This window comes from Bombus fervidus, chromosome 2 (genome assembly GCF_041682495.2).
Source record: "Bombus fervidus isolate BK054 chromosome 2, iyBomFerv1, whole genome shotgun sequence".
NCBI lineage: Eukaryota > Metazoa > Arthropoda > Insecta > Hymenoptera > Apidae > Bombus > Bombus fervidus.
In genome coordinates this window covers 20,009,677-20,034,338 of record NC_091518.1, presented here as the reverse complement: position 1 = coordinate 20,034,338, position 24,662 = coordinate 20,009,677, and the positions used below count along the sequence as shown (strand labels likewise).

The 24,662-nt window shown below is 35.6% G+C and overlaps 1 protein-coding gene across 2 annotated transcripts in view; it reads left to right on the top strand.

Moving 5' to 3' along the window:
* The window catches only part of Glurib (Glutamate receptor IB), a 351,678-nt gene that overhangs the window by 217,764 nt on the left and 109,252 nt on the right, over positions 1 to 24,662 (top strand). For both annotated transcript variants that reach the window (XM_072017713.1, XM_072017717.1), the window contains exon 3: positions 20,952 to 21,079. In XM_072017713.1, coding sequence (XP_071873814.1) covers positions 20,952 to 21,079 — 128 coding nt within the window. The remainder of the gene's footprint in view (positions 1 to 20,951; positions 21,080 to 24,662) is intronic.

Sequence of the window (24,662 nt, the reverse complement as noted above, 5' to 3'; positions counted from 1 at the left end):
TGCCGTATGCACGAAGACGAAGGATAAGCTCGTTGGATCGCGATCAAAAGGAAGGGCATCGATCTCCATTTAAATGCGGACCCATGCTCCAAGTCAGGACGTGCCGGCTACCGATCAAACGACAAATTTTAGGCGGCCTTTGATGTCTGGCTGCGCGGCTGATTAAGTTGGACCCTTGCACGGTCAGATTCTTCGAGACGTGGCCAAATTGTCGAGACAGCGAAGCAGACGAAAGGAAGTGTGAAAAAGCGACGAGAGAGATAGGCAAGAAAAAATGATGGTAGGAAATGATCGAAGGGTGAAAGATAAGGGACGAGAAGGGTTCTACGTCTTGTGTTTAAGAAAAGGGTTTATTTGTCGAGGATGTTCCGAAGATTTCTTTAATTTATCGTATTAGCCAATTTCTTCGAAAATCAGATTTTCCAGCGACAATTCCGTGTTTTGCATTTAAGAAGATTTATTGATTCAGCATCGTTTGAAGACTTTTTTTAATTTATTGTGTTAGCAAATCTTCCTGAGAATTTCATCTTCTGGTGCCTATTCTATCTTTCGTATTTGAGAAGGAAATTTAAAGATCTTTTTAATTTATTGTAGGTATGAATTTCTTTGAAAATTTAATCTTTAAGTTTCTATGTTTTGTATTTAAGAAAGTTTGATTCGTCGAGTATCGTATTGATCGTGTTGATAGTTTCGATGAATTTGTTCTATGTTCTTTACATTAGAAAATATTGATAAAAATTGTTAAATTTTAGAATCGTGAATTTAATTAGAAGAAAAGGGATTGTTATCGTGGTATGTTAGCATTGATATGGTTTGTATAAAAAAACGCATAAATTAATTTTAGTTTGAGATCATTGAACAAGAAAAGACGTGCAAAAATGCATAAGATCCAAAGAAGTGGAACTCCTCTTCTACCCTGTTAGAGGCAATATCAAGTGTACTATTTATTGCGGTTAATTCTGTCGCTATCGCGTAATTCAACAAGCACAGTGATCGCAACAGTTATTCTGCATAATTTATTCGATTCCTTTTATTCGCTGGCAGACTGTTCAAACACGAACGAGACATCTCAAAATAAACTTCCCGTTCGATGAACGAACCTTAAGAAGAGTATCTACGTAAAGTCGTTTCTCTAAATTATCAATGATGCGACAATCGTTTTACCTGGTATTCCTGAAACGTTAGACAATGTTAAATGTTAATGTTATGAAGATTAACGGCACGTTATTAACAATCTACAAAATGTATTAAACAACAGAAAAGAAACAAACTTGAAAGTAGAAGAGATAACAATTGTTAAAAAAATTCATATTTTAAAACCAATTGAAAGCTCAAAAATTGGATTAAAAGTTTATTATCGAAACGTCCACGTGAAATTCACAGATTTAAACTCAAACGCTTCGATACGAAAATTTTCGTACAAAAAATTCCAAATTGTTCCGAAAATAAACCTTCGATAAACCAACACCATCACCGCAAACCTAAAAAAGGTTCGATCAATCCTTCTACATACAATCGTTTCTGCATACAATCAATTTTCCTTGCGATCAAATGCAGCAGCTCTCGCACGAACGAACTTACAAATCCAATCGTTTCGTCGGGTATTGAAAGAAACCGAATCCTGGCACCCTTCACGAGCTCAGGAGAGAAAGCAAGAAAGAAAGAAAATAAGATAAAAAGGTGAGGAAAACTCATGAGACAACATCGGTGACGAGAAACGACTAATGGCGGAAGGGTAGTAAAGGCCTGTGGAAAAAAAGGGTCGCGAACATGGTTCGGCCTAACAAATAGAAAAGCGAAGAAACGGCCGTTCTTATCGTAACCGATAAGATCTCCAAATACGTCCCCGACCGAATCGTTTGTCTCGAGCAAACGACGACACGTATGAAACCCTGATTTTCCTATTCCTCTTGTAATTAATCTTCTTTCGTGATCTTCGCAACCGGGCGTTCGATCGTGTGTTGGCCGTTTACGCGGAACGATAAATCCCTCTGGAAACTTTGACGCAGGGGGCGTTTCCAATATTTAGAAGGAACAAATTACTCGCGTCAGAATTTAAGCGTACCTTCGTTAGGTTTTTTTTTTTTTTTTGTTTTTTGATGGTAGATGTTACGTATTGAGAATTTTCTTCGGTTCAATATGACTACGATTATGGGAATTAGCTGTGTTTTGGATAATTGAATTTTGCGATTTATCGAACAACTTCCATTTAACTACATTCCATACGAAAAATTATAATCTTTTACATATATTACATACATATGTTTTAATTATCTTTATTCTGCTAATCTTCCTGAGTTGCTAAATTGCATATAGAGTTATTATTTCCTCGGCGGTACTTTCTTCATTATCTTCATACGATCCGGTGATTATTCTGATGTTGTGTGCGATGTGTGGAGATATCGTCTTTTTCAAAGTTTCACACTTTTGTTTGTTTTCTTTTTATTATATATTTTGATGTATTTTACGTAGAAATATGCGTGGTTATTGCATGAAATTTCATTGTATGAAAACAATCCGATTAAATTCATTATAACCATCTTACATCAGTGAACGAATATTCGTAAAATAATAGAACTTTACATATTTACATTGATTAATAAAGAATTATTTCTTTATCCTCGTGTATGTGTGCGTTTTTTTTTTAATACAGCAAGCTTCTGATCCGTTAATTTGAACGTAAACATGATCTACGATATCGTGGTATTGCTACATGCTCCGGTAATTAATCTAACTTTTTCAAACTCCGAAACAACGTCCCCGGTGCTCGAGTAACAAACATTTGAAGTTGGAGCACCTGTTTACCAGCGTTGACGCCGGATTTTCCTGAAACTTTCCTGCTCGAGTATATACTCGAGGCTTTCTCTTCTCTCCATTCGTCTCTTTTTTAGTATTTGCAACGCGAAATTCGAGTCAATAAATCAAACCACTTGATGGCTGATTAAATCGTGAAAAACATCGTCTTTTTTTTTTTTACAAAACCGAAATAACGTTTACGACTGAACCAGCGAACATTCGAAACGTGTATAACGTTTAAAATTATTTTGTATGACTGTGAAGCTGCTGTTAATTACCTATAAATATTAATTACCTAAAAATTCTGAAGTACGAATAGATGTATGTATGAACAAATATGATCTTTTTCATGAATTTCAACAATTTTTAAGTATGTTCCTCTCTCCAAACTGGTTACCTCTTATTTTCGTAGCTTTTAATTGGGATTTTGTAAAATCTCAATATTTGTTAAATTATTTCCCTGTATTTATACAGTCAGTTACTATCAAATCATACAAAAAAGGCAAATTCAATATAACATCTAGAATTAAGCATTAACATTTAGAAACGTAGAAAACTACAATATTTAATTTACGACTAACAATACCAGAGGAAGAAGCAAACATTCCAAAGCACATTTTAAAGGGAAGAATTTAGAAAACACTTTCATTTAGAAAAATTTTCGTACAGTCTATTACTATCAAAATTATACAGAAAAGGCAAATTCAATATAACATCTAGAATTAAGCATTAACATTTAGAAACGTAGGAAACTACAATAATTAATTTACGATTAATAATACCAAAGGAAGAAGCAAACATTCCAAAGCACATTTTAAAAAGAGGAATTTAGAAAACACTTTCATTTACAAAAATTTTCGTACAGTCTGTTACTATCAAAATTATATAAAAAAGGCAGATTCAATATAACACCTAGAATTAAGCAGTAACATTTAAAAATGTAAGAAACTATAATAATTAATTTACGATTAACAATACCAAAGGAAGAAGCAAACATCCCAAAGCACATTTTAAAGAGAAGAATTTAGAAAACACTTTCATTTGGAAAACATTTCGTACAGTCTGTTACTATCAAAATTATACAAAAAAGGCAAATTCAATATAACACCTAGAATTAAGCATTAACATTTAGAAACGTAGGAAACTACAATAATTAATTTACGATTAACTATACCAAAGGAAGAAGCAAACATCCCAAAGCACATTTTAAAGGGAAGAATTTAGAAAACACTTTCATTTAGAAAAATTTTCGTACAGTCTGTTACTATCAAAATTATATAAAAAAGGCAAATTCAATATAACATATAGAATTAAGCATTAACATTTAGAAACGTAGGAAACTACAATAATTAATTTACGATTAATAATACCAAAGGAAGAAGCAAACATCCCAAAGCACATTTTAAAGGAAGGAATTTAGAAAACAGTAAGGTAAAAGCAGATATTTCTGGGTAAGATGAAATTTAATGGAAGATAACAATAAAAAGATGACGATAATAGAATTAGATCTCTATGGGCAATGCACATTGTAATAAAGTAACTCGATGCAACGTCCAACATAGTTATAGAGAATTACGAGGCCACAACCGGACAACATTTGGTGTTTGTTAATGGCGTCGCCGACATTTCAATTACACGATAACGCAACGAAAGCTTTTGTCGTTTACTTGCAAGTTAACGTTCGCTCATGAACGTTATAAAAGGTCGCGCAGCCATCGTCATCATAGTCTCTATGAAAAAGTATTTTAACAAGTACGGAGGAAAAAAAAGAGGAAAGTAAAAAATGAGAAACAAAAAAAAAAAAAAAAAAAAAGAAAGGGAAGAGGAAACGTTTGTAAACTTAACTACACGAAGAATATTCATGAAATGTAACCGAGTTGGAAGAAACATAGCGGGCTATTTCAAATTTTAATCAGACCCCGTGCACGCAAAATAAATGTCGATAAACTGCATTTAGATTTCTATTCCTTCGAACGAAACTCGCTCGAACTTGCTTCGAACCAGAACTTTCAGCTTGTTTTTTTTAGCTATGATGTGGAATATTGAAAAGAAAAAGTTTCGTAACAACCTACGTAATTTAATCGATTAATCTTTAACCACTTCTAAATCAGGTCTGTAATTTCCAAAATTGATGAAACTCGTTCATTACAAGTGGTATGTTCGCTTATCGTTTATTAAGCAAATAACACGTTTAACTATTAATCAAGGACGAGATCCGCGATATTGTATCGTAATCGTAAAAATCTGTAGAAAAGTTTACGAACATTTTAGTAGCTCGCCGATTTTATTCCACAAAGAGAAAAAGAAAAAAGGAATTCTATGTAACAGATATCTTGAGGAGACGAAGATTCTCGATCTAAGTCTCGGTTCTCGATCTAAGGTGGTTCGTTCGAGAACACATCTTCTCGCGAGCCAGGTGCTCAACATCTCCGTTTCGTCGTTTTGCCATCGGAAAGCTGTCAGACACAGGCAGTTTCTTATCGTGCCGGTGATCTTCCATAAAACAAGTCGGAAAAGGGCGGATGTTCGCCGCCCGTTTTCTCCCCTATTGCCAGCTTCCGTTGGCAATCGAAGAGCTCCTTTTTTCCTCGCCTGTTCTCTTTCCTTTTCCCGATGGTTTCGCGGTTTGTTAAAAATGATCGCGATACGAGACAAATACGAGGGTGAAAACTTCTCGCGTCATCCGCGAGAGATTTCATCCCGGCCTTTCTTATTCTGTTTTTTTTTTTTTCGCGTCGTGCTAACTTTTCCGATCAAAGTGCAGATAGAGCGTGTCGAGGAAAAAGAAAATCTCACGGCGTTGCTATCTCCCGGGAAAACAGGCTGAAAATCAAAAAGGGTTGCGAGAGAACGTTAAGGCGAGCAATCTGGCGCTCTCGAAATTGTACAATACGCGGTATCGTTCTTCGCTGAAGTTTAATTGTGCAACTTGTTACGCGTATTGCACGCCGGGCTTGTGCAATTTTTATTACTGTACGAAAACACGTTTCATAAATACACTGATACGTTCATTGCGCTGTTCCAGGAATAATCAGTAACGTTCTATTTGACGAGTTATCGTAATGTTTTAATTATGCGTAGTCGATTTCGATTGGTAGAATGTTAAATATTTAAATCGAAGTTTCGATTCGACTGTTCGAGTTGGAAATTAAACGATTTCAGTTTGATCGACGTCAAAAACGCTATTGAAACTGTTTCGAATATTCCATTATTTTTATTGTATTATTTATGAGATACATAATAGAGATCGTTGTACCATTACCAGCAATTAAGATACTTGTTCCTTTTTTTATAAAATGTAGTGTGTGTTAGTTAGTGTAATTAAATTACAATATAATAGAATTAAGTTATAATTACATCTGTTTCTGACGATTGTCCAGAGTATCGGTAAATTCAATTTAATTAGAAATATTATTTCACCTCGATACTTTCATCGAAAGTTAAATCGAATATATAAAAACTCACATTTTCTGAAGAATCGAACGAGTGAGTATCTCACCATACAAACTAAGACACGTTTCTTCTATAAAATTTAGCAAAAGAAATATATATATATTTACACATCATGTGTCGTTTACTAGAAGCTAAATTGAATATATTGAATATACATAGGTACACATAGTAAAGTGGGATCGTTTGAATCACTTAATCCCCAACATCTTAAAATTCTACTTTGAACTTCGTACAAAATAGTCAAACTTGTTATATATTATGGGACACCATTAGTCTTTGATACAATAACGAAAGAATTAGAAAATATCCTGTACTTTACTTATAGCAAGAAAAACGATGAAAAACGAGAAAGTAACTGAAATTTTATTATTTTTTATTACTTAGTAAAAGTATAGCAGAGTTATTTGAATCAACGAGAAGTTAGTAAATATAAATAAGCGATACAACAACTTTAAAAAATAAGATAATATACATATGCTATTGAATAATGATTAGAAATTGTTCATAAACAATGTCCGAAGGAACAACAACACGCAAATCGTCGATAATTCTATGACACCAACTTTCGAGGACAAGAGACAATTTTTTTAATCGAGACATTAACACGGTTTCTCTTAGCCATGATAACAGTGCTTATAATTTTCCATGTCCATCGTGTCTCGATAGCCGAACCTGTCATAAACGCGATTACTTGCGCGAACGATAATTTAACTAATTATAACGGACCGATCTGTCGATATCATCGGGAGGAATTTCCACGACCATTACCTAAGCGTACGAAGTCTCGTGTTCGTCCACGTGTTGTTTGTCCGCTTCTCGCCAAGGGATGCTCGCGTCTCGAGTGCACGGAAATGCGCTAGTAACATCTAACGAACATACCGATTGGGTCTCTCATGCACATTTTTGGACTTTCGTCTGGGCCTTGACGAACTCTCCATCGAGTCGAGCAAGACAGAGAAAAATCAAAATTGATTTAGCTGTCGTAGCAAATTCGCCGATCGCCAACCCTATATGACGGGATATTTTATTTGAGAATCGTCTCGAGAAGCAATCCTTCAGCGCTTCTGTCTCTTTACTCCAACCATCGATCCACGAGTTTCTCGAAGCTTCGCAAGATAGTTTCGGTGGCGCATTTTTTGCGGATAGTTGATCCTTTCGCGTCTATTCCACTTCTTTGAATCAGCGACCTAATATTAATTTAACGAGCGACAAGCGCGGTGCATCGAGTGATCGAACGCGGAATTTGACAAATTGCAAGACAAACTGCTTGACTCGAATATCCTTATTCTAATAAGCCTAGCTTAATCTAATTCTTAAACTCATGAAACCAAGTATGTGGGCCGCGATAAAACCTGCAATTTTGTCAAAGTCAGTACCTATTTCTCGTCACATTTCTGTGACACAAAGTTGTTCGAGATGATAGGTATATGTATCTATCCTTATTGATAGAATGACCATCATCGATCACTAGCGCGTTGTCAAGTAGAAACAGACGCAACACCACAGACTCTCTCTTTCCCTCTTTATCTCTCCTCCGTCACTTCTTTCTTTTCTTGCTGTCGACCGCAAAGTCTAGGCGTCCATGACGATGAATTCTCCTGAATCTTGACGCTAATACGATTCCGCTCGCGTCTCGGCATGCTCGATCAAGCGACGAAGATGAAAGGGTTGAAAGTGGAAGTCTCACTTTGTGGAAAATCTCAAAAGAAGATCGACCAAAAAAAAAAAAAAAAAAGAAGAAGAAGCAAAAAGGAAAACGAAGAAAAGAGAGAGAGAGAAAAAGAGATATAGGGTCCGCCAGGGAAACTGGACGGTTCTCGGGAAATTCCATTGCGTTATTACGCGTCTTGTGCGCCACATATAGCGGAGAAAGAATAATGGCTGTTTCCTGCGCCGACTTCCAGCCCTTGCTCGAAATGAAAAATCCAGGGACACGCCGACGGTTCCGGGCATGCGCAGGAAATGAAACAGCGAGCTTGATCTCCCGATTTTTTTCGCAATAATATCCAACTCAAGATAAATATCGCGACTGGAAGCCTTAATCCCTGTTTGCGAGGGAAGTTGGCCTTTGCACGTTTTTCTTTTTTTTTTTTTTTTTTTTTTTTTTTATTTAGTCAAACCCGCGATCCGATGAAGTTAAAATCGAGAAAGGGAATTCTCGTAGAAGCGATCTCTTAGGCTTGTGGCGGGAGTTTGCCTTGCGATTACCGTCTTTGATTTAAGAGATGTTGAATGATTTGCGAATTTCAAAGTTTCGTGGAAACACTTTTCTTTTTTGGACGTGTATGTGTAGATAGAAAGTGCAGATTTATTTATTTTGATCTACGACTCTGTTAGGAGCGTAAGTTTGGTTAACTGAGCAAATAAGGATATATTTTTAATTGTAATGATTAATGCTGGTCGACCATAATTATTATTTACCTTCAGTTTCGTTAATTGTCTACCCATATTAATTTTCCAGTGACTCTAATAACTTCATTTTTAGTTTATTTATAAGTAGTAATATAAATTCTTTTTTTATTGTTTTATAAAGATTGAGAGGGAGTATGAAATGTCTTTCCTACCGTATTAATTGATATCGATGTACAACGATCCTTAGAAATAGACGTGTCTTTATACAAATGAAAATACATATTTTTTATTCTAAGAAAAATTGTTCGGAAACAACTTTTTCACGCGATTTAAAAAAATCCTACAACGTATGATTTAACTATAAGTAGACTCTTCCCTATTTATAATTTTACTTTTCTTTGACAAATTTGTCATCTTTTTCGGCGATAAATTCTCTCAAACATTTTCCAAAGTATTTCGATTCTTACCTGTGCCTTTCGAATAAATTCCATAAAGATCGCAATAAATAACAAGAATGCAACATTCAGCGAATCAGACAAATACAGATCGATCGACAGTCGACATCCAATTAAGAGCGGTTATTATCTTCGAACTATTTCGATACTTGATAGATATATTGGGTTGGGTTTTGTCATTACCACCTAATGACACAATCAGCAATCACTTAGTTGCCAACCCAATATACGTACCTATTAAAAATACTAGAAATTTCACGCGCAATCCAACAACTACGCTAATATCGTTAATCTCCTTTGTGTCCAATAGTCATAAAAAATAATATTTGAATTGCAAAATTGTTAACTCCTCTGCAGAGATTCCTCTCTAAACTGCATTTCCCTTGGATGTCTGTGCTTCTCCTAGCCCGGAAGCGCGTGTTCGCCTTCCGCCGCAGGAGTGGCTGCGGAATTCTGAAAACATAATACACCTACACGATCACGTCGAGCTGATATTCACTTTGGCTCTCGTATATAACCGTTCATCGGTGAATTCTAGAAATCTGGCGGCCGAGCCACTGCAGTAACTTTGCTCGAGGCCGAGATAATCGGTAAATCGAGGAAACTTTCTCTATTGTGCGGCGGTAAGTTCGCGGCGAGGAAGGGATCCCAGGAAACAGAGGCCCTGATAATTCTGATAAGAACGCCGTGTACAGGTGTCTGTATGTATGTGTACGTGTATGCACGTACGTATGTATGCGCACGTAGACCGTAGAGACGGCTGTTAAAGGACAAGTAGGAACACGCGTGATAGGACGAGTTAGCAACTTAAATGGCCCGTGAACCGTAGTTGGAATTACTTGTTGTCTAGTTGCTAAATATAATACGAGGGGACAATTCCAGATACGCGTCTATACTTGACGCTAAATTACGGTTTCGAGTGTCTTAGAAGACGGGAGTAGAGCGCGCAACCAGCATCGCGTCGCTGCCGCCGTCGCATTGTCGCGAATAATATTCGTTGAATTGAAGATCTAGTTGCGTTTACAGAACCCTTTGGGCGAGGAAAGTTGGTGAGTTTTAGCCGAGATCTTGTATTTTATCGAATGTGAAAATACCTTGCTTTTGTTGACTTCTGTGTGTGTTACTTACAATAGCGATTGCTAGACTGATAAGATTTACGAAAATTTATATTTTTATAAATATAAATAAGAAATGTTTTATATATAATTATTTTTCTAATATAATTACGAAATTATTTCACGAAGATTTCTCATTTAACAAATCCAATACCAATCTCATACCATTAACACGCCTAATATCAAAGCATAGTCAATAACTATTTCAAACATCAAACATTCATCAAGTTTTATTTGCCTTCTATTAAAGTAAACTTGGAAGAACTTACGTTTCGTTCGAATTTTAATTCACTCAATCTCCTCTGAAAACGTTTTCCATTCACAAACACGCTTTAATTTCCATACAGTATTAGTGGTACCTCTTTCAACTTATTAATTATAAAATCTCTCATTTGATGAAAGAGAAACGGAAGAACGCGGTCAAATCCGTACGACTCCGTCGCACATCGAAAAAGACTTCCACTAACTTCTAACGTTTCATTAACCCATTTCCACATACATGTCGCGTGCGTGATCAAGCTCGTTAGTACAGTCCTGTCAAGTGGGAATCGTGTTTTTTTCCTTTCATTTCCTTTCCTTTTCCTTTTTCTTTTTTTTTTCTTTTTTTTTTTTTTGTCATCAAGTAGTTCCACGAGAATCGCCCGACTTTCTTCGTTCCGGGCCACTCGAGATCTCGCGGAGAGAGTTTGGTTACATTACGGACCGGGATGTTTGAAACTTTTCGAGTGAAAAATAATTCCTGCAATATTCGAGTCTTCCAGAAGAATTTCCTCGACGACGAGTAGCGAACCGTTCCCGTTGACGGCCCCTGCGAGTTACGTCCCGACTTCTGGAAACTTTTTCGCGCGGGAATACCACGCGGGAATAGGGGTCAGACGGGGAAGAAAAGCTTCTTGAAATAATTAATAAGTACACTCGACGCTTCCATGACACGTGCAACTTCTTTGTTAACTGAACCGAACGCTTACGAATGTATTCTAGAAAGAAAATTCTAGATAGATTTCCACCTTTAGCTGTGGCTATAGAATATTTATAGTCAAAAATGACGGTTTCTTGAATTTTCTGTTCCGATTCCGAGAAATAAATCTGGAATTATTCTATCTGAAAGAGAGGAATATTTAATAAAATGATTCTTAACGTAGAACATATTCGTATTATTTCTCGACGGTTTGTTATAATCCTTTATACCAATTAAAAATATATATTTTTGGTAAATGCTACAAGGTTCGGCAAGAGATATTTACGCACAAATAAAATATCAATATGTCGTTCTATTTACAAAAAATGAGGCAACAAACTTTCGTTCCTCCAGCAGTACATTTAAAATTCATTTTATTCGAAACGATTATTCCTGTTCTATTTTATTAAAAAATGAAACGCATTTCAGATTTATAATTTAAAAAAAGCAGCAGCTAACAATTATCACAAGGACTTTGTATAACTATAAGGAATTTTAAATAGTATATTTCATTTTAATGTTAAATGTACAAGAAAAAAGGAGGGAATACTAGTTTTTTAAAATTTACTTTTTATATGGTCCATGGGGCATTCAATGGCAAGATCTCCCAGTAGAAATCTTCCTGTTCGTTAAAATGTAAACTATCAAAGCTACATACTAAAACACTGCAGTATCGTAGTTTCAAAGTAGAATCGTAAAAGTGAAAGTACAGGACAGGGAAAAGGAACGAGGTCTATCGGTAAAACCCTCAGTAACGTAGGAAAGCCGCCATCGCATTTACCATATTTGGGCCTGGGTGAATGATGGGCTGCGTTGGTATATAAAATAGCGCGAATGGACGGTTATAGGTAGAGAAGGTGAAAGGGAATTTTTCCTCAATATAAAAGAGAGTTGTAAGTCGTCAGAGCTGTCGTACGTACTTCGGTACGTAATATTCGTCGTCATATATCAATTTTCTATTTTTTAAATATTTCGTATAATTTATTCAGTAAATATATCAAACGATATATATATCGTTTTGTGTTAATAATAAAACGTGTTAATTCGTTTTTTTTTCTTTTTGAAGAATTCATCCAGAAAAAAAGAAGAGGTCTATTAAAGATTTATTTTGCCCGTAAGATTTTTTTTCATAAATCTACAACATCCATCCAAACATCCGTTTTAATTACAATAAGAAATTATACTTCCAACGATAATCCGCTAATATTTATTACAATCAAGTTACTGATTTAATTTTAGTAACCGCTGTATCATAATATTGTACAGGTTTCAATTTTTCTTTCCTTTCTCCCACTGGACTTCTTCCTGTTTCCCTCGTTTCACTCCATCGCTTCCCGTTATATAGATATACGATTTCAAAGAGCTTTTTCCCATTAACAAACAAATAAACAAATTCTAAAACCTGTTTCTTTGATTGAGAAACACAGATCTCCTTACTCAAAACTAAAGTGCGGATATTCATGGAAATTCATATCTTTATGAATATAATTTAGGAAATGGAACCTAGAGAGGAACTTGTTTCAGCTACTAAATATCCATAATAAATACCACACTTCGGATATTTCATATATTTTTTGCCTATTATGCGTATTCCGTGCATTTCTGAACCTCCAAATTTCTCACAAACGCATAATACTATTACTCGTGACGTTTTTCCTCTGAGCCCTCTCATTTATCACTAGCACTAGTAACCAGCCTGCGGATATTTATGCAAATTCATACTTTTATTGTAGTAATTACAGAAGTGGAATTCGTGGAGAGATTTATTTCATCCGCTAGATAATATAGCGTGTACGTACTTTATTTTAAATATTCTATAGAATTTTATATGCATTTTCCTTAGTTTTGAATTTTTCATGAATGCGTGAAAAATCCACAATCTATTAACACGTAACGAACCCACTATTATCTGTCATCCACATTCCGCGATATCGTTAAAGAAACGCGAATCATTTAGAAAATCTATTTCTTCCGAGGACACAGCGAATATTCTCGTTTATCGACGTCAATTTGTTAGACGAAAGACGCGTTACAGCCCGAAGCGAAGGGTGTGCATCGTGCGGTTGGCTGGTGGGTGAGGGTGTCATCTGCACGGATGGCAACACCTCCGTGTGTGCATGGGATGGAAACTTCGCTGGCATCATTAGTCTGTCCGAGGTCGGCAAGCAAGCGTAATCTATATAATAATAGACGTTAACTTGTTCGAACCAATACGAGGAGTCGATAATACCATGACCATCTGCTGCCTACTTTATCGCGAAACCCTTCTGCATACTTGTCGCAACTTTGGAATATGTATTTCGTAGGTTGGAAGGGAGAAACAGGTGTTCTTCGGTTATATGGTTGCTCGTATAATCGATATTGTTTATTACCGGTGAGGGAAGGATACGGAAAGTTATGTTTCACGGCCACGTGAGACCATACTAAACAACTCCATCGAAGCTGGTCATTATTAATTTTTGGAAAATTATATAGATCAATCGTGTACTCTGGTTATGGCGAAATGCAGAAATTTGGATGAAACGAAGTCGATCGGTGTTGATCAGGAATTGTCCATTTCCTTGTGAAGAAAAGTTTCATATCGTATACGGCAATGAGGTAATACTGGAAGTTGTTTCCGATTTTACGATTTTACGAAACGAACATGTTTTTTTTTTTTTTATTCGTATCAAAAATATTTAGTTCTGGCTTCTACAAATTTTGTAATTTTCATTTCAGCTTCTCGATAAAATTATGAAACGCTAGAAGTTTCTTCAGATATAGAGAAATATACTTCATCTTGTTGTACAAGAATTAAGAGTAACGCCATTAAATATTCAATAGCATCTTTATTCGTTCGTTCCTCCTTTTAATTCGATTTTATCGAGTTTTATCAAGATTTTTAATCCTCTTATATTAACAGAATCAGGATCGAATTGAAAGTTAATAATCAAATCAATGTCAGTTAGATCAATCTAAGAAGATACAAAGTATCGAAGGAATATAATTTTAAATTCTGTTTGATGGTACTTTAAACCAATACATCGGTAGTTCGATCGCACGGATCAAATAGGATATTTCCTAACATCTCCGAGTTTCAGAAACTGTGTACGTAGAAGTTTCGTAGGCTACTTAACGTACACAGGACCAAACGATCCGGAAGCGGAACTGGCGAAAACACCGAGCGAATTCGAGTCGGCTAAATACGGCTCGTAAATGTTCCGATAATTCGGGACAGTTGGTGGAACGGTGCGAAATCGTGCAACACGATCGATACACCTGCGGCGAACGAGCCGACACTCGATAAAACGGACAGAAAGGTTTTCGAACTGCGAAACGCGAAAAGGAGAGGCCGCGGTGGCGATATGATATCGAGTAAAGCAACGATTCAAACGTTTGGAGCTTCGCCAACCCGAGTACGCGAACACATCTAGTAAAAGAATCGTCTACACGAGAGAGAAAGAGCGGAAAAAGATATGCTTTGTATAAGATGTGAAGGGAAAAAGAATACTTGTTACTCCTTTGTTGGTGAATTTTTATATTTATATTGACAGACGTTTGGTACGTAGCTACGGAAAAATTATGGAAAATTCTGTCATTCGTGAATTTAGCTGTTTGTAGGTAAACTGAGTCGTGTATGTTCAAGTTGTAATTTTTCGGTTATTCTACGAGTGCAGAAAATTTGACGAATCTATCATTACTAATTAATATCTCTTTTACGTTATACGATCATTTACATTGGTAAACATTTTTTAGTAAAAAAGAACTTCAGAGAGAGTATATCAAGGATGAAATTTGCAGGTGAAACGAGATAATGACAGGGTGTAGATTGTTCATTAATGGTTAACACGTTTAACATGTTATATAAACGTTGTATTAACATACGAGTGAGCCTTCCTCGTGTTTTGTGATCAATACGCCTCTTTTTCTTGTCAAAGTTCAAAGTTGAAAGTTTATGTTAATCGGTATAGGTGTAAAAATAGATCCTTTAAATATAAAATCTACTTTTGTATTTATAAGAGTTTGATACTCTAAATGGATTTTATCGACGACGTTAAATATAAATAGAAAATACGTGAGGTTTTATGCGTAATTTAGATTTTGGACTATTTATCAAAGATAGCGAAGATTACCACCGTAATTAGAAAATTCACGTTATATATTTTTGAAGAATATTTCCGAATGTTAGGAATCAAGAAGAAACAGAGATCGATTGGAACAGGCGCGAAAGTTCGGTGACCAGTGTTTTTGCAAGAAGAAACCCGCTTCCCTCCAATTACCGCGCTCGAGAACCCGTTTTCATGTCTGCATAATTCATGAGCTTCGAAAGCGGGCCACCGTATAAATCCCAAAATTCCGATAGTTTGCATCCCACAACGTTATTCGAATTCCATCGAAGAACTTAACGGAAGAAATTCCATCTTGTTTAATGAAAATGAGAAAAGAAAAAGATCGAAGTATAAGAATGTCAATGAGCAAGTCAATTTCTAGACAATTTCCTTTCTTAGGAATCTCCTATAAGAATGGAAATTGAACCTTTGTTGCGAAATTGAACAATCGACTAAGATAATCTGTTAGATACATACAATATATTTATAATAAATTTCGTTACGTATAAATTGCTTATTTTTGTACGTTTTACTTATCTCGAAGATAAAGCATGTCATATTTGCATTACAGAAATTAAAATCGATCTAAATTATACTGATGCTGATTAAAGTACGATTCGATGTTCCGACGAACTGTCATTTTGTCGAATACGACACATCAATTAAACATACAGAGTATCACAAGATATATGGAAATTAATTATAGACGATGAAAACAGTTCACGTACAAAAATATCGTTTGACACTTACTTTGAAGTTATAAACAATTTTATTTTACGCTAAAAGTATACTGGTATCGATGAATTAGCCGACGAATCATTCTTTTTATCCCACTCACGCTTCATATTTCTTACTCTGGTAGAATGGACAAAATGCTATTCACATTCTGTCATTTGCTGAAGTTCGTGAATCTGGAATGAAACTTTCTTCATCATTCTGATGTCTGGCATTAACACTATAAATATTTCCCACATGTTCTGTGACGTCCTACATAAATTCTTATGAATAACTACGTGCATTTCCATCTTCACGTGTTTCATTCGTCACAACATGCACCCGCTGTAACCACAGCATAACAGATTAAAACAAGTATGGAAAGAGCCGCAGAATGTTGAAGTTCAACTATAACGAACCGCAAACACAAAAAGAATTTTAACACGAAAGAAGGACAAAATATTTATCTTCATTCTATTGATACAAAATGACACTTTACGCGCATCATACAACTAAAGAAAGTAACCATAACAGAATTTTTTAAAGAACGATATGAAAGTGGTACGCAACAGGGAAGCCAATAAACTTTTAACTTGCTAAAAAATTAATTCTCGGATCGAACACGATCCTAAAACATCTTTTCTATAATATTTTTTCTAACGCCGCAATTAGGCCGACGAGGTTCATGTCCTTCTGAGGAACGGCCCCTCATTAACTATTTCGTTGTTATCGTTATTGTGACCGCGCCACAATTTCGGCAGAATTACACGCAGCCTACTTTATTTTAATTATTCTTTTATGCGGACTGCTACGCGGTACCTTTCGCGGTCGCGCCCGTAGAAAAAGCAAAGGGACGCAAACGACCGTAGATGAGGAGATGTAGGCGAAAGAGGGAAGTGCATGGGAGGGGTATGGGTGAAGAGGGTGGCGAGGTGGTCAGAAGGGGCGGACGGAAGGATAGGAGTACGAGAGAAAGGAAGAAAAACTGGCCGGCGGCGCAGCGACGCCTTTTATTTTTGTTACTCAACGGGCAGCGCCGCGTGTACGCTGCCGTTTCCAGCAGAATTCAGAGATCCGCGCGGCGCTGTGACCGGCATTTATTGCGGCCACCCCCAAGGGTGCATTTATATTCATAAGCATAATGGGGCATCGTGACGTATACGGTCGCGGCACGCTCGACTCTGTCCCTTCGCTCTTTCATCATTATTAATTCCACGGGGCCCCGTTGCGTCCCACGAATTCGTCTCTGCTTTCGCCTTCGCCACCTTCGACCTTTCAACCACATGCTATTGATCTCTAACTCGACCAACAGCACACGACCTTTGATAACGACTGCTAGAAAGTCTCGATTTTTCATCATTTTTGTATTATTCAATTCTTCTTTAAGTTTCTATATTCTTACGAACGTTTAATTAGAATATCATTCAGTTGTGAAGATTTATTAAGTAGAATAACAGGCGTTAGATGGAAACGGTGTAGTTGAAACGAAAGCCACTGCCAAATCGTAAAAGTACGTACATTTAGATAAGTTTCGTGAGTATCGTAAGATGAAGGTACCCCTGGAAACAAAGTTATTGACTTTGACATTTTACTTTCGCTATTTTTCTACATAACTAATAGTTTAGTTAGACGATTACGTGTCAAGTTCAAAGTAGAGTGCTCCGTATAAGGACGATTCTATATGAAAAAATAAATTAATATATCAGTTGATATACATGGTTAAGCGTTGAATAACGTTAGTCTGCGCAACGTCCGCTGGATTTTTCCTACTCAGGCAGCCGTTCTAAAGCACTGCGCGGCATTAAGATTCCCGTAGCGAATCCGCATTTTGCGCCTCTCTATTTACGATTTCACGGTGAACGACTCTCCACCCTGCGGTTTCTTCCCGATCTATTTACACCTCGTCGCGCCACTTTACCGCCCCTCTAGCTTCGCTCTCCGATCTATGCCATGCTTGATTCGTCGTCAGCTGGCGGACTTTGCGTTCATTAGCTTTTCAGCCCCCTTCTTCTGTCGTATAACGACGCGCAGGAGAGTCGTTCGCCGCGAGAACCTTCTAATCGATATGCGATGCCGCGTGTTGCATGCAAGTCGTTGCATCAAGTAAGCGAGAAGGATGCACGACCAAGCCTGCCTAGCAAATGACCGACCTATTATCGGCTTTGCATACGTACCGACTCCTTTTTTTCAAAAACACTGCCCCGAGAAAGAGACTGCTTGATTCTGGGCACGTTTTGCTTTTGATAGAGGCGATGTACAGCTACCCCTACTCGCAAAGATACGAGAACAGACGTGTAGTGACTCGTGTAGGTTTGACGAGGTGGAAGTTAAATTTTAACGTCGGTAGTGTGAAAAGACAGATAATTGGCGAAGTCAAAGACGTAACATGACGAGTTGAGAATCACAGTGGTGTATGTAAAAAGTTTACAAACTGTGGTTCTTATCTTTAGTACAAATATTAGTTCCTCTTTGGAAGAGGGTACAGCTGAGACACGAAAGGGAACTTTTTTTTTGTTTTATTTAGTAGATTATTTACAATCAATTCTCATTCAGAATTTTAAGTAAATTATTTTGGCATGGTACTGTAACTTGAATTGTAAAAGTTTATAGTATGTTTGATTCTAGTTGAATCTAACGAAAGGAAACTTGGTAAATAGTTGATGAGAAGGTAATAAAATTTTTAAATAGATAGTGTGAGAGAATCGATCGTAATCGATGATATCAAAGTAATACGACGAGCTAAGAATCATAATGGTGTAAGTAAAATATTTAAATACACAGTTATTCATATGTTTTGCAGTCTCTAGAAGAATTATCCGCTTAATTCGGTAATGAAATAAGTTAGAAGTTTAATATCCTGGCATGGTTTGTTAACTTTAAAGATTATGCGTAGGTTTTTTTACGATGGTGAAAGTAAAACATCGTTTTACGCAAAGTAGCAGTGGCCTGACTTTATATCACTATGACTTTTAGTCCGCGATATGGAGGTTGAGCTAGGATTAAAGAATGGAAATTATTAAAGCTTATAGCGGAGAAAAAAATGTGTTGTTTTAAGGTACAGAAGTTAGGTACGGAAGGTTATTCATAAAGTTTGACGAGTTTAAATGTTTGTATCTGTGTGTTACAAAGTACATTACAGTATTAATTGGTTATACTGTTTAAAACTAGCTCACTATTTATGAAAATTCTCCATTTACGTTATACGAACGTCTTATTGCTCTTAAATATGTATACATTATGAGTCAATCAGCTATCGATTGCTGTTGTTACACATATTCGCAGATTAATCTATCCGACGAACTATTTTCCCTCAATATGTTTCTACATTTAATATCGGCAAAAAAAATTCAAAAAGAATTCAGATCCCGCATTAATACAAATTAAAAATAAAAGACAAAAGGACGAGATAAAAAATTGCGAGTTAAGAGATAAAATGAAAAATATGAAATTAATGATTAAACGTGAGAAATTAACGGCTGGAAATTGAAAATTAAAAATTAAAAATAAAAAACTGAAGATGGAAAATTATAAATAAAAGGTAGAGAATTAAAAACTAGAATATTATAAATAAAGAATGGAAAATAGAAAATTATAAATTACAGATAGAGAATTAATAATTGAAAATGAACAATTGAGTAGAGGTAGAAAATGAAAGATTGAACATTAAAATTACGTTCTACCTGCAAAATACTTTTTTACTGTAACTAGCGTGATAGATGAGCAAAATTTTCATGTTAATGAGCTGTTACTCGCGTAATTCAACGCGAGCGCTCGCGAGCGCGTGCATTACGCGCGGCTGTAGGAAAACTCGCGCAGACAGCGAAGCGTTCGATGGAATTCTCTTCGCTTTGTTCGCGACCCGATAATGAAAAACAGAGTTATTGGACTTCTGGCTATGCTTTGACACCTTTGAATGGATATTACACGTTTGCCACTGGGCGAGGCAACGAGAAACGCAGCTTGCGAATGAAATTACGCGTGAAATGCCGACGCGGCTCGTTGAACTTTGTCGCATGATTTTCGTGCAATTCGCTTCGTTTACTCGTTCGTTATTCGGTCTGAGAGAGGGTATACCTAAATGGCGGTGATCATTCTTTTATGATAATTGGCAAATTATAGCGTAGTACTTTTCTTTTACTACCGATGAAATTAATACTTTTATGATATTGTTTGGCTAGAATTACGTTGCAACATGTCCTATACATTATCATGGAACAATCGCATAAGTAGCTATTAAAATTTTACGTCATATAAAATCATGAGAAATTATGCGTAACAATATATCATTTTAATTCTGAGAAATCGTTTAAATACAATTAGAAATAATTTCAAGAAATAATAACTTCTAACGATGTTTCTTACAATTACAAAACGGATTGAAGTTTATAGCTATATCTCTAATTTATGATAATTTTCAATTGCATCACTTTGCTATAATTTACAAATCGTTACTGCGATAATCAAGGAAATACCACTCTATCTGTACGAAGTCTTCGATACATATATATGTATGTAAGAAATAAAGGAACGAAATTTTGTAGTCGTTGATCTTAATTTACATTAATTTTATATTGCATCATTTTTTAATAATTCCCAAATCGTTACTGCAGTGGCAAAGAAAATTCCATTGCATTTGTCCAAGCACTTAAACATTCATAGTACCTATGTGTATAATAGTGAAGAATAGAGAATGAAGAATGTGTATAGAAGAAGATTATACACATAAGAATGTGTATAATAATGAAGAAATAGAGATTTATAGTTAGCAGATTATAAAATAAAATATTCATTTATATTTATTGTCTGTAATTTATATTAATTTTCAAATTGCATCCTTCTTCGATCATTTCTAAGTCGATACTGGTATGATGAATGAAATTTCAAATTCTGCACGTGACATATTAAATACATCGAATGGAATTAAAATAAAAAATATTAATTACATTTCTTTTGATCGTTATAAATTAATATGCGATGGATGTAGAAATTTTAACGAATCGCATGTACGTGTTTGTTGCAGTCTGCAGTCAGTTTAGCAGAGGGGTGTTCTCCATGCTGGGTGCCGTGAGTCCGGATTCATTCGACACCCTCCATTCTTATAGCAACACGTTTCAGATGCCTTTCGTGACGCCCTGGTTTCCCGAGAAGGTAAATAGCTTTCCCAGCGTGGCTAAATAAAAACTTATAATATCGCCGAAGGGAAAAACGCACCGATATTTATTCTTATCTTACCCACCCCTGCGTCTCTGCTTATTTTCACTTATCGGCTTTCGACGCTTATTTTTATCGCTTTTCTCGAAGCTCAGCTGCATCGATAAAAAATTAACGCGAGCTTACGTTCAGCAAGTTTTATTAGCGAAAACGTCTTTCTTGCAACGTATAATTTGATCAGGATTTCCGATGAAAATGGAAGCGTTCTTTTTACAAGTAAACAGCGGAGACAGGAGAAATTGATAGATTAAATTCTCAGATTTAAATTACAATCTGGATTAATTGTTTGTTGAACGATTACTTTTTAATCTGTTAAACTGCCTTCGTTAAATTTCTCGACTCTTTAATACGAAAGAGAATTCAAAATATATCTCCAATCCGGAGTATTCTATCCCTATAATGCAAAGTATTTCTAACTTATTTGGGAATCGAAATTCTTTTTCCTCGATCATATAGAAATACCTACGTATCAAAAAACCGCAGAGAAAAGTTATTTTTTAAATTTTGTCATTTATGGCTTCCAGACTCAATTAAACAAACAATCGTCCAATTATACAAATTGATCAGTTTATTCTTAGTGAACTGAAGTACAAAAAAAAAAAAAAAATTAAAAAACGATAAAACGTTCTATCGCAAAAGGCAGAAAATATAATTCACTGATTACCAAAGAACAAACATGTGAGACATTACTGTGTCGAAGGAAAACGAAGGATACCTATCATTTCAAATCACCAACAATCTCAACAACTTAATTCAACTCAATCCGTAATTTAATCGATCAGTAGAGACTGTCCACCTTCCCAGGCGACCTTGTTAAACTTTTCCGTAACTACCATACGTACATACGTATATTCGTCGTCGATTGACGCGCGCCATATTCTTAGAAATTGCTGCGAATTTATCCTCGTGTGGTTCCAGCGATCAGTCAAAGCAGTTTTGCTTTCGTTTCTCTATCCTCTGGTACCTGGCGTAAACAAACATATAAACATTATCGTGTACGAGGAAATTCGAATCGAAATCGATAGAGATTCATCGTGCTGGTCGATAATTATCAGTTCGCGGACAGAGCTTGCTCGATCGACGTACAACCGTTTTACATACACTTTCCTATACCTACCATAGCTTCATCCATAAATACATAAATATGTATGGAGTGTATACAAACATATTACAATTTGAATTTCGAAATGAATTGGTCCGGTCGAAAATTTATTCGCCACGTCGAATTGCAAACGGTGGACGCATTTATCGGGTGGCGGCGTGGTAACGCCACTTGCAAAACTGATATCGTACGTCCATATTGGATGAATGGCGACCCCGTATATTCCAACCAGGATATAAGTGTGCGTTTTTATCCAGCCGTGTTTCGATACGTATGTACGTGTACGGTAAGTACGCACGAGCACGCAACACGATCCGCGCAACGAATGTCCATGTCGTTTAAATGCTAATCGCGTGGTAATGCTAATTCGAAGCCCTCTCTTCTTTTTTCTTCTTCCTATCTATCCTTCCCACACCACATTTCCCTTTCCCTACAGTGGCTGGTCAATTACGGTTCGCGAGGAGGAAACGACCATTTATATAAGAGCAGATCTTTTACAATTTCTACCGATCCGTACGGTACAGTGGCTCGTGAAAGTATTTGGACATTCGTCATGGAAAACTTTTACGTGTACATTGTGAATGTTATATAAAATATTTCGAAATTTTATTGGCAATGTAATGAGGCACGACTGTCACGATTAAATTGGTAAAATTTGAAACCAATCTGAAATAATGGAATGTAATCTGCGGAATGGAATGGAATGTAATAATGAAATGAAATCTGAGAGTACATATATAAGCTACAAGATGCGAATATGTAAACGTATAGTTAGCGAAAAATTAGTATATAGCATGAATAGCCAATTATAATAAGTATTAAATACGATCCTACTGAATATCGAGCTTGATTAATATATAATGGACAATCGGGTATTTAGATACACTTGTAATTTCTGAATTGAAATATAAATCGTTCGGAAGCCACGTTGATCAACTCAGGGAATTGAAAACTACAGAGAAATAATGATGTTACGAAACACTATTTTTTAAATCTGTCTTAAAATTTACTATTACTGTAATTATGTCATTCTCTCGTGATTAATGAACTTACGAAAGTATATAATTTGCTTCTTGTCAGTCAAATATTAATCATGTATTTATGTAATGAAATTAGAAAATTAATTAAAAGTGGAATCGATTAATTTACACCTTTTAACAGGTTCATATAGAGTATACTTGTACCAAGTACCTTGTATATAGACTTTCAGATTTGTTTCAAACTTTATCAACATAAACACGACGATCGAGTCCCATAACGATGCTAATGAAAATTCAAAATGTTTCATATAATACGCATGATACATTCAAAAAAGGTATCTACTAGTGTTCCAATACTTTCGTGAACATTTGTACAATGCTAGTTTCTCCTGGTATCTTACAGAATGCGACGTGTTCCTTGTTATTATATTTCTTCCTCCTTTTTCTCTCTTCGTAAGGGATTATTCTGTTACAGCAGATATTGGATGACGGGAAGTTGCTTCTGTAGTTAGCTCAGGAAACTTTAATGGCCAGCTATGGTCATTTTTACCGAAAGAAATCCCAAAGTGTTACCCTGATTTTTTTATGAGACTTCGTGACGTGGTAGAGCTTGAAAAACTGAAACTAATGGCACACGGTTTTTGACAGTGGATTTTTTAATAGTTTATAAGATACATACGAGTAGATGACGGTCTCATAGCTGTTCCATCGGATGAAGTTTCATTAAAAAATCATCTTGGAACCTCTCTTTGTCAATTGTGGGACGACTTACGAAAAAAAGACTAAGTTACTAAATCTTATAAAAACCTACACCATTTGTTACGTTTTTAAGTCAGTTATGATTTTTAATGATTAAAAGTCATTGTATTGTTTGAAATATATCTTTCCAAGAAGTATTTTTTAATTAGATGTACGTACAATTTAAAGTTTCGACAAAGATTTACACGATTATTCGCAGGTGTCTGGATACACACGTGTTTTTTGACAAAATGTATTTTAATTTACAAAATTACAGATGAAACGTACTGTCACGACTTTTATCTTCATAATTATCATAGCAACGTACAACCGAATTAGATGGATTTCTAAGAACTAATATTTAATAATGAAACTAACTAATTTGCAATTGTCAAGCCTATTAAGATTACAATATTTCTTAATTGTCAATTTTGTAAATTTTTTAATTAAAAGCCAGATAAAAAAAGGTTCTTCTAACTTGACAGTAAGACTTTCGATATTGATGGAAGCAGTAATATTTAAATGCTAAATGTATATAGTAAGCAGTGGAATATATTTCTAAATTAAAAGAAAAATCCCCTTATTAAAATCTAATATAATTTTAACTTATAGCGTACCCCGAGTCCATAAAGAGATAGTAAGTTCCAATTCTGTTCATTAATTCCCAATCAGCTATAATCTTCGTTTCTTTTCAAATACT